The 11,208-nt window shown below is 35.2% G+C and overlaps 1 protein-coding gene across 2 annotated transcripts; it reads left to right on the top strand.

The window, feature by feature from the left end:
• Positions 1–145: 145 nt before the first annotated feature.
• LOC113761097 (probable sphingolipid transporter spinster homolog 2) lies at positions 146–8,048 on the top strand. Of its 2 annotated transcripts, none has more exons than XM_027303935.1 (16): positions 146–326; positions 1,024–1,155; positions 1,609–1,710; positions 2,499–2,603; positions 2,711–2,786; positions 2,882–2,956; positions 3,166–3,268; positions 3,345–3,410; positions 4,517–4,550; positions 4,724–4,818; positions 5,039–5,115; positions 5,289–5,402; positions 6,029–6,148; positions 6,544–6,672; positions 7,123–7,201; positions 7,583–8,048. In XM_027303935.1, exons 1-16 carry the CDS (start codon positions 157–159, stop codon positions 7,744–7,746), a joined length of 1,641 nt encoding a protein of 546 aa, XP_027159736.1. In that variant the 5' UTR covers positions 146–156; the 3' UTR covers positions 7,747–8,048. The 2 variants fall into 2 exon arrangements, with proteins under 2 accessions (XP_027159736.1, XP_027159735.1); XM_027303934.1 differs by having other exon boundaries at positions 148–326; positions 4,496–4,550.
• The last annotated feature ends 3,160 nt before the right edge of the window (positions 8,049–11,208 follow it).

The following is an 11,208-nucleotide window of genomic DNA, read 5'->3' as shown; positions in this document are numbered from 1 at the left end:
GGCTGTAGGTGGCCGAAACGGAGACTTGTTGGAAGAGATCTCTTCCGAGTTCCAACTTCCAACCAAACGACCAGTCAACGTCTCTTAATAAGTACGTCCGCGTCAAAAGAGTAATAAATATATTTAATTATTTACCTTAAAATTTTCTCATCTTTAATGGGAGAAGATAAAAAGAAAGAGGAAGAGCCAAAGCCCCTGCAAATATCTGACCCAACCTTAAATCCAAATCCTTCAACCGTTATTGAGGTTTCCACTACTCCAGCAACGGCCGTAGCTCCAATGGCTTCATCTTCACCTCCCAAATCATCATGGTTTACTCCCAGAAGGTACTTTTTTTTAGTTTTTCTTGGAAGCTATTCCTAACTGCTAAAGTGCGCCAAAGATACTTTTCTTTTTCCCCCTTGTTCCCTTTTCTCTTGTGGATCGCTGGGAAATTGGAAGTAAGTGCCAAGGGAAACTGAGATATGCAATCTTATGCCAAATTGGTCTGCGAAAAATGAGTGATTTTTTCGCTCCATTTTCTATAAATCAGTTTTTTTTTCTTTTTTTTTGGAGAAAATATGAGTAGAATTTTGATGGGCTGTTCGTGTGCTTAGCTTTTGACTCATCAAGAAACATTTTTACCTTAAATTAGCTGGCGAAGTGTGCTGGAAGTAAGCCATTTGTTCTAAAAGATTCAATTTTTTTTTTTTTGGGGGGGGGGGGGGGGGTGTGGTGTTGCTTGCATATTTGGTGGTATCTGACTTTAAACAACATAAAGGATTATGCTTTTGACTACGATCATTCGTGTGTGGTTTGGGTTTTTAGTCCTTTGAGGGATGGGGAATACAGTACTAGTGGGTTCTAGTTCTAATAACTTTTTAAGTAGAGTTATAATCCACTCTGGAGCTGCGATTAGTTTTAAATGGGTTTATGTACGCAGAAGTGGTTCCTAACAATTATTAAAATGTTGAGAGATCTTCTATAGTGCATAAGCAACTTACTTGATAATGGTCTGAATTGGAAACTGTTGGTGTTTTGCAGGGTGCTTGTGATATTTTCTGTGATTAACATGTTAAATTACTTGGATCGTGGAGCCATAGCGAGTAATGGTGTGAATGGAAGTCGCAGAACTTGCACAAAAAGTGGTACATGTTCTGCTGGTAGTGGAATTCAGTAAGCAGTTGACTTTACTTCTTTTTAAACTACAACACAGACAAGATATATCATGTTCAGCATGTGGTTAGTTCGAGCAATTGTTGTTTACTGTCATTGTCATTGGTCACTCCTTTCACTTAATTCCAGTACTGGGGATAACCTTAAGGTGCGGAAGCTCCATTATAAATTATTTATACCACATTGCATTAATTAGATAGAATAAAAAGCACATTTATTCTGGGAGGTATACACTGCAGTTGGAAGGAGCACTTTAAAACAGGGGCATTAGGTGTATGGTTATAGTGGGGTGGTATAAGGGTGACACCCCTCCATGGAATTTGCCCTGGAGTAGTCTTGGGTTTGCTGATAGTTCCTTATATTTTCTTTACATTACGCACCCATAACGTCATCAAACCTTGGCAGTTGATTCTTTAATGGTTTGATTTATTTTAAGTATCTTACACAATACAGGGGCGATTTCAACTTGAACAACTTTCAGGATGGTGTTTTATCATCAGCTTTCATGGTTGGACTCCTTGTGGCATCTCCAATATTTGCATCCTTAGCCAAGAGGTATAGTGGAGATGCATCACTTCTCTGTCCGCTGTGGTCCTGATATTATGAACTTCTCTTTCTATCCTTTCACTAGAAGGAACCTAGCTATTATTTGGCCTGTGAAACCGCATAAGAAATTTTGATATGGGGAAAGAAAGCCATAAATGCAAAATTATAAAGGTTGAGTAAAAATGATTCTTGATGGAATAATTTCTGGCTCCTGAATCTTTTTGGATAACCTTAGACAGAATATATAATAATTACTGGACGAAGTGTCATCTTCATCGATGAACTGTAATTGGTGTTGTAAAATTTAAGTTAACTGGCTTTTATTTGAGGAACATTGCCCCAGGAAAAAGGGAAAAATATTTCTATTCTTCGTGATAATATATAAACTTTTGCTAAATGTCATCACATGTATTTGGTTTTTATTGCTAAATCTTGGTAATTCTCTGGAATGTTGTAGTCTATGTTTCAATCATTTTGCTTGCACTTGCCTAGTGGCAACTTTAGTTGTCATCTTTGGGCTCTATGTTTTTGTCGCCCTTTGTTTGTGTCCATCTGACTGAGCGTAGATGCTGATAACAATGAAATAGCAATCCAGTTTTGGATTAGGAAATATCTAGTTCCAGCTATCTCAAGTTGGAGAATACTAATGTGAAGAATTATTTCTTGTCTTATTTTCCATTTTACTAAGCAGCATTGAGTAAAAGCATAAAAGTTTGCCATTTGTACATGTTAAAAGTTTGAAATTGCCTCTCATTGTGTTCTTCTTTGACCCCTCTTGTTTATTTATGAACTTGCAGTGTTAATCCATTTAGACTTATTGGAGTTGGTTTGTCCGTCTGGACAATTGCCGTTGCTGGTTGTGGTTTTTCCATCAATTTCTGGTCAATTTCTATCTGTCGCATGTAAGTTGAAAGCTTAGAATAACTGAAGCGTTCGGTATCCTGCTTCTCTTTTGCTCATGGATTTTGGCTCTTTTTCTTTTAATAAAAGATTTTTCCCCCTATTTTAGGTTTGTTGGTGTTGGTGAGGCTTCTTTTGTAAGTCTTGCAGCCCCTTTCATTGATGATAATGCCCCTGCTGCTCAGGTTTAATTACTCTGTTTTTCAGCTAAGGACATTTAACCTTGGAAGTTGTTTTACTAGTATTTTAATGATCTTAAATTCACTTTTTTGTAAATCAGAAAAATGCTTGGCTTGGTATATTTTACATGTGCATACCCGTTGGTACTGCAGTTGGCTATGTCTTTGGTGGAGTGGTAAGCTTTAATTTGTTTTTTCAAAAATTACATTCTTCATGGCAGAAAATGTTTTATGTTCAGTAATTTTGCATTTCGAAATTTTGTGAGGAAAGTGAACGCAAGTGTGTGTTTTTGAATAAGACCTGATTACTATTGGTTTATTCACATCTAACACACTGTATCACTTATTAGAGGTGAAATGAAGTCAGCTTTTCTTGGTCCCATAGGTTGGAAATCAACTCAGCTGGCGTTATGCATTCTGGATTGAAGCAATTTTGATGCTTCCTTTTGCTGTCTTAGGTTTTCTGACAAAACCATTGCAGCTAAAAGGTGCAAATCTGGTTAGATGTGGTTTCACTCTGAAGCTTATTGCCACTACAGTTATTCTCAATGTGTGATGGTACAGGTTTTGCTCCAGCTGGATCCAGAAAAGCATTGACCACTGTAGAGACAGCTGCTTCAGATAATCAAGGTGTTGCATGCAGCAATATGCTTCACTAGTAAATTCATATTGCTTTATGAACTTATTTGTGTGTGTTCGAACTATCATCAAAAACATCATGTGGTAGCACTATATTTATTCCCAGATGGAAATCATAGACATTGAATAAGCTGTAATCATTTGGTTCATTTTTTACGCAAAAATTTTGCTGAAACAACTAAGATTATATAAAAGAATTATTTTGGCAAAGATTGTAACCAGAAACTTAAGTTACTCGATAAGGATGTCGAATTAAAATGTTAATAAACATCTTGTAAGTATCTTCACATCCTTGCAGGGACATAGAGAATTTCTCAAAAGAATTATTTTGGCAAAGATTGTAGCCAGAAACTTAAGTTACTTGACAAGGATGTCGAATTAAAATGTTAATAAACATCTTGTAAGTATCTTCACATCCTTGCAGGGACATAGAGAATTTCTCCTTTCAATGGCTTCTTTTGAGCTATTTTGCACCACTAGTTTACTGACTTCCTTTTGATTGTTTAAGCAGTCTTTACCAAGAATTCTACATCAAGTTTTAAGACATGATATGCTAGAGCTTTTTTACAGTTGTATGGAAGGAGGCCCCTAGGATACTTTGTGCTTTTAACTGCCATGTGAACTCAATGTCATGTTGCTTTTTCATGCCACGACAGAGCTTACACCTTTCTGTTGCTAATCATTACCAAGCAAGGGAAGAAAATGTGAGCTTGATATTATCTTCTAGCTGCTGTCATGTGTTCATCTAGTTTCAAACTCTGATGACCATTTTTTGATGATTAACCAAAATTTTCTGCTTCGCTCAAGTTTGCACTTGTTGGGAGTTTGCACCTCTTGGGTTTCTTAGTTGGTTTGAACTTTTTTAGTGACTTTAGGAAGTGAACAGTTTCAAATTTTGCTCAATTCCAGCTGTAATCTTCAAATTATAGTCAGTATGATCTGTAAATCATGATGTTTAGAAGTGCAGGTTTTCATTTCTACTTTATCCAAGCGTTCTTTTGCATGGATTTCTTTGTCGGCATAGTTATTTCATCTGGCTATGTATTCTGAGTTAGGTTTTTTTATATTTGTTAAAGGTGGTGAACTATCTTTGACAGGAGAGTTCGTCAAACAAAACTCTCAATTATCCAGGTGAGATGTTTTTCTTGCCCTGGCTATTATGGATTTACTGGCATATGCTTGTTTGCTTTTACTCGTCTTGTGCTTAAACTGTGGGGCTTACGATGATGTGATTAAAAATTTAGAACTCCTGTTCTAGGATGTATATGAAACCATTCCATGATTCTGTTTTATCTCTGTTACAGGTCAAAGGCAAGTACTAATTTAAACCAAGTTACAAGATTTTTGCAAGACTTGACAGCCCTTTTGGGAGAAAAGGTTTATGTTGTGAATGTTCTAGGTACATCATTTTCCTTGCTTTATTCTAAAGTTTGCTAGTTTTGTGCATCATGATTGAATAATTTTAATGGATTATCACTTTTCTGTTGTGTCCGCTTTTTGAGGATAATGTAGTTAGAATGAATAGAGACAGTTACAGCAAGATGTTATGTGATATATATGATATCGTTATCATGATGTTGTGTAGCAGTATCGTACTAATTGGCAATGGCTTTTTGCAGGCTACATCGCATATAACTTTGTCATAGGCTCATATTCCTACTGGGGACCAAAGGCTGGTTATGGCTTATATCATATGGTAAGCTCTGAGCACTTTTGTCTGTTATGATGGCATGTGGACATTTTTTTTAACAGAACCATATAATGTTATTACTTCATTCTTATTCTTGACATGTTCTTTTCTCTATAGTTATTTTCCAAAAAAAAAAAAATATTCTGGAAAACAATTGATTAAGTGACCTTATATCACAGAGTAATGCAGATTTGATGTTTGGAGGTGTGACCGTTGTATCCGGTGTATTGGGCACTGTAGCGGGAGGTTTCCTTCTGGATCGTATGACTTCCACGATTCCAAATGCATTCAAGGTAAACATGCTTCCAAGTGATAGACTTGTTGGACATTTCATTTTACTACTTGGACTTCTAATAATGCGGTCAAATAACGAAGAGAGATTTGTATACCTTTCTTCTTTTCGTGTTTGTAATTCAACTATAATTTGCTAAATTTGAAAAATAACATTAATAATGAGAAGAGAGTATGAAGCACTGGAGATAACTGAATATCAATCCAGAAAATTATGTTATATTCCTCTCTCTCTCTCTCTCTCTCTCTCTCTCTCTGCAATAATAATCAGAAAAACAAGTTAAAATGTCAAAATAATTTGGTTCCTTGTGATAGAATTCGATTGGTTCATTTGGAATCATAAAGTGATTATAGAAGTGAATTTTATTATGAAATGAGTGAAACTGTTCATAATATGTCTATGATATTTTCATAAACTGTTACTTCTTTCAGGTGCAAATGGTGTTGCTATTAGTAAAGTCCATAGGAAATGAAGTTTCTTAGACTTTATATTTTGTCCTACATTCCTTTGGTAATGGCATCTCTGGCATGTTGGGAATTAAGCATATCTAGAATTTTGGTTCTTTCAAAATTGGTGTTGGCGCTTTTTTCGGTTCTTACTAATGAATTATCTATATCTATTTTGCAGCTCCTTTCTGCAGTAACCTTCACTGGGGGGATTTTTTGCTTTGCTGCCTTTTGTTTTAAGAGTCTATATGCTTTCATGGCTTTTCTAGCAATTGGGGAAGTGCTCATATTTGCCACTCAGGTAGTTCTCCTGAAGTGGCTTCACTTCACTAGTGTATTTATTCCATGTTCTAAGTTGTATCAATTTGTACAATGCAATTGATCACTGCACAACCATCAATTACTGAAACGAGTTTTGAGGTGTTATTGATACTTGTACGCCTGTCCTGTCCCCTTAAGTGATTCTCAGTGTTATCGGCTACTCCTTTTTTTTTTTTTAATTAAATCACCTAACTTTAACCTCTGTTCCTATATTGCAAAAAGCATCGGCTAGTTCTACATACCATGTTTATTTTAAAATAGTAGAATGTGTTGGGTAGTATCCCTGAAATAGTTGTTCACAGCATCTATTGAAGCATTGGAGTTTCTAACTAATGTAGACAAATTCTTTTTAACATTCTGTTCATGTTAACGCAGGGTCCTGTGAATTTTGTATGCCTACATTGTGTGCATCCAAGTTTGAGACCGTTATCTATGGCGATATCTACCGTCTCCATTCACATCTTTGGGGATGTACCTTCTGCTCCTCTGGTTGGACTTATCCAGGTCTGCTTGTCTTTTTAGTTTAAACTAATACGGGCATAACTCGTCTTCCGGTGTAGATGTTAAATGGTAAATATTATTTAGCAAAATTTTATTTAAAAAACTCCTATTTAGCCTACAACTTTTGTAAAGTTGGGTTATTATCACTGCACAAATATGTGCTGCTGTTTCTGTGGCTGTCAGTAGCTAATATGGCCTCTAAAGTTAACGTCTTCTGAAGAAGTCGAGTGAAGCCCTAAATTTAGGAAACGCCCATGATTTATTTGGTTTAGTATTACTGGAGGCGAGCTGATTAAGAAAAAATGAGTATGACATACAAAGTAAGGAAACAAAAATCTCCCCTTTTTAAATCAGTAACTGAAAGAAGTGAATTCTTCTGTTAAGCTTGGGTTCATATGGTACTCTTCTATCGATAAGAGTTGTCCGCTTAAGCAATTACATCTTTTTGTGCAGGATCATGTCCAAAACTGGAGGATAAGTGCGCTGGTTCTAACATCGATTTTCTTCATTGCATCTGCTATATGGTTTATTGGTGAGTGTTTAGTTTGTTTTCTTCTCGATTGAATCGAAAAGAACTAAAAAAACCTGGAAAAAAGAAGATTGATAATGTGGTTCTTGGTGGTAAGGCCCAAGTTCATCACGAAGTGTTCTCCTGTTGGTATTAACATCATTAGAGCCAGTCCCTTTGGTCCTCCAAATCCCATATTCGGCTGGTAGTAAAAAGATACAGATGATTTAGAAAATTGTGGAAACAACAGAACGAAGTTCTTCATTTTCTATATATGGAACTTTCTCTGCATGGTATGCCAAAAATCAATCAGGTTATGAAAATATTATGTTGTTGGGTAAACTCAAATTCCATATAGCATCAGCCGCTGCTAAACTGCTTTGCTTGTTTTCTGGCTTTGTTTAGGTATCTTTCTTCGCAGCGTCGACAGATTTAATGAAGACAGTCAGCACCCAGTTACTGCTGCAGACAGGGCTAACACAACACCTTTACTCGAAGACAAGACGGCTGAAACAACCGCAGCTTCCCATGAACCTGAGCCTTTTTTGCTACGTCCTGCGTCTTATTAGATGTACATTCTTGAAACTCTTATTCCCAAGAAAATTTGAGAGAAATTATGGTTCAAATTGATTTTTTTTTCCTTTTAAAACTGCAATTTCATCAGTTGCATGTGAATATAGATAGCAGTGTGCTATGCAAAGTCAGTCTTTGTTTAGAAGCATTCTTCGGGAGTGCTATCTTGAAACTTTGGTGTTTCTATTGTTCCAAATAATGCCAAATCTGGGTGTAATTTCTCACATCTGTAGAAACTCAAAAAACACGACGGTGATGTTAGTTGGGCCTAAAATGAGCTGAGCCCGTATTTTCTCAACGTTGTCTTTTCTCGTCGAGCTCAACCTTGAGGCCCAAATTTGATCCAAATTAAAAGAATGTATGTCATATATGTAAAAAATGAATTTTAAATTTCAATGGAAAGAAAATGAAGTTTAATATATACATCAATCCTAAGCTGTTTAGGATGGAACTCTAGATAAGTTATCAAAAAATATATCTGACAATTATCCAAAAAGTCTATATACAGATATGGATAGAATGTAATCAATTCTAAGCTGCTTAGGATGAAAATCTTATCAAAAAAGTCTAGTACAGATATGGATAGAATGTATTCGTGTTTGTCCTTGTTTGAATCGTGATTTTTCGTAGAAATTTTTTTTACTGATTTTCTAAATGTATTTTTAATTAACTTTTTATTTTACACACATCAAATTATTATCGTATATATTTCTACTAAAACTCCTAAAATAGCAATTCAAACGTGTTACTCATTATTAACCGAATTCAAGGTTTTTCAAGTCGAAATGACTTCTAACTGATAAGGCCAAGAGGTTCAACGTTTTTATCTTTTATTTTAGGATTATTATCACTTTACTCCCTTAACGTTCGGTGTCACTATTAATTTTCCCCTTAACGTTATCTTTTAGTCACTTTACCCCCAAGACTAACAGTCAAACTTAACGGAGTTTGTTAATTAAAGTAAAAAGATAAATTTAGCCTTTAAAGTTATTATCATTTTACCTTCAGAAACTATAGTCTCATTATCAATTTACCCCATAGAGTTATTTTTTAAGCAATTTATCCCACCATTAAACCAATTTAACAAGTTAAAAAACTTTAGAAGAAAGTACTTTTCTCTTTGTATAATAAAAATAATAAAAAATTTAGTGTGGCTCTTCTCCTCTTTAGTAGTAAGAAAAAAAGTCAAAGTATTAATTTTTTTCTTCTTGAAAATCTTATTAATATTAAAAAAATAGAAAGATCGGAAGGGGGAGGAAGAGGTGGAGAGAGAGAGAGAGAGAGCTCAATTCTTTTTTTACAAAATACAAATAAAAAAGAATCAAATACTTTTATTATTTTAAAATTATTTCACTGTACTGTTTACCACCAGATTTCAATTTTAATCCCAACAACCTTAAATTAATACGATAATGTTAGACTTTTTTTTTCTTTGCAAAATCTAATTTTCCGTCTCCTTCTTTCCTATCTATTTTTCTTTTCATAGTATTAATAAGTATGAAAAAAGAAATTTGAGAAAACCCTTTTATCTTTATATTTTTGGATCTCTTAAAGAGAAAAAAAAAAGAAGAATAATCATTCTAAATTTTTTATTTTTAATTATATATAAAAGGGTAAATATATTTAAAAAATTTTGACCATAGTAGTTAGATTAACATGAAATAAAATGTCAAGAAAATAATGTTAAGAATTAAATCGATTATATCACTATAATTTAAAGGAATAAAGTAATAATAACAGTGTAGTAATGCTATAGAATAAAAGGGTATTTTTGTCCAAAATTTCTTAACATGTTGAGTTGAATTACTTATGGGGGTGAAGTGAATAAAAGATGACGTTAGGAAGTAAACTGATAGTAGTTATATAGTTTAAGGCGGTAAAGTGATAATAACCCTTTATTTTAGCATCAAAAACGCCCCAGGTTCTGTCGCGTATCCAAAACCACGGCTTCTTAATAATTACATGAAACCAAGATTCACTTACCTGAAATCATTTATAGTACAATCGACTTATCAAGTCCCAAGCCCATGGAAATGAATCCATCCACAGGTAATTGGAAAAAGACGTATGGATGGATCCCACAACGTGGTCTAGTTCCGTTCCATTTCATCCAAGCGTGCAATCATATTGTGGCTTAGCATATATGCAGACACAGTAGAAAAAGCAAGCAAAAGAAAGGTTTAAAAGAATTCTCAAAAATTTGGAAGTGCAAGTAAATGCAGCAAGGCTGGTGGTATTGTAAACTGTAGAAGAGAAGATGGACTAATAAGATAGAAATTTTAGGCCAAAACCAGTCAAATTAGCAACCTAGCACACAGTTTTACTTCTGTTTACAATCTACAGAATTTCAATTCAAGACTGCATCAATTAAGCATCTCACCAACCATATGACTCACTGCTATAAAAAGAAGTACTACTGCTAAACTGACTCCTATTCTGTACTTTTGTTTTTGCAGCATTGTAAATTCTGATATCAGATGGCACCGACAGCAGCAATGCTCCTCCTGATCCGCCGAACACAAGCACCTACAACTGACCTGCCTCCGCAACCGGCTGCAGAACAACCAGAAAATTTGCCTCTTTCTCGAGTACAGGTATCTGTGCGAAGATGGCTTCAAGAGGGGAAATGGTATTCCATATTTCAACGCAGATCACAAGCACTGAACAAATCCCATGAAGGAGACGAGGCTTTTGACAAGAGGGTTCCGGAACTTGTTGAACTTTGCAACTGTTAAAAGCTCTAAAGGCACCCAAATGGTAGTTGCTAGCTACTTAGGCATGGCTAACATTATTGTACCTAAATAAAACCCTGCAAAACTCACCGGAACTGTAGCATATTAGGCCTAGCTTGCAGTTCTTGAAAGCCGAAAAAATCATATAGAAGTGGTGTAATGTAACGCGGGGTCCAAATATTTATTTTTGATCCTGTATACATAAAAATTATCAATGATATTTTTGTATAAAATTATGAGATCTTGAAGTGGAACCTCTGTAATTTTCTTTCTGTCATTGGTTTTGTATTGACCAAAATTCACAATGGCGGCCTGAAGACAAAAATCGATAGAATATGGTCAGACGCACAAATGCGGTTTCCAAGCGTGCATGCCGTGGAACGCGTTCGTTTCCAGTTTCCCCACGTAATTTATTTCTTTGAAGTTCTTCCTGTCCTTTAGCTAATATATGCTGCGTGATTTGCTTCACCGAAAGCGATGGGTGGATTTCCAAATCGTACTCAAATGTTGCAGAGGATGAATGACGAACGCTTAAAAAGAGTGAAAAATGCTTAACAGCAGGAACAGTAGTGTCTTGCTATTTATTTATTTACTTAGAAACGAATGACATCTTTTTCAAACACAGGAACAAATGATATCTTGAATTTTGCTTGTCTGCATCTTCTTTTAATCGGAAGGGTGGGAACAATGAGAGGGCTTTCAGTGAATGAACAATCTCAAAAAAAA

Source organism: Coffea eugenioides, chromosome 2 (genome assembly GCF_003713205.1).
Source record: "Coffea eugenioides isolate CCC68of chromosome 2, Ceug_1.0, whole genome shotgun sequence".
NCBI classification, from domain to species: domain Eukaryota; kingdom Viridiplantae; phylum Streptophyta; class Magnoliopsida; order Gentianales; family Rubiaceae; genus Coffea; species Coffea eugenioides.
Note: the sequence above shows the minus strand (reverse complement) of the source record. Positions and strands in the feature narration are given on the sequence as shown.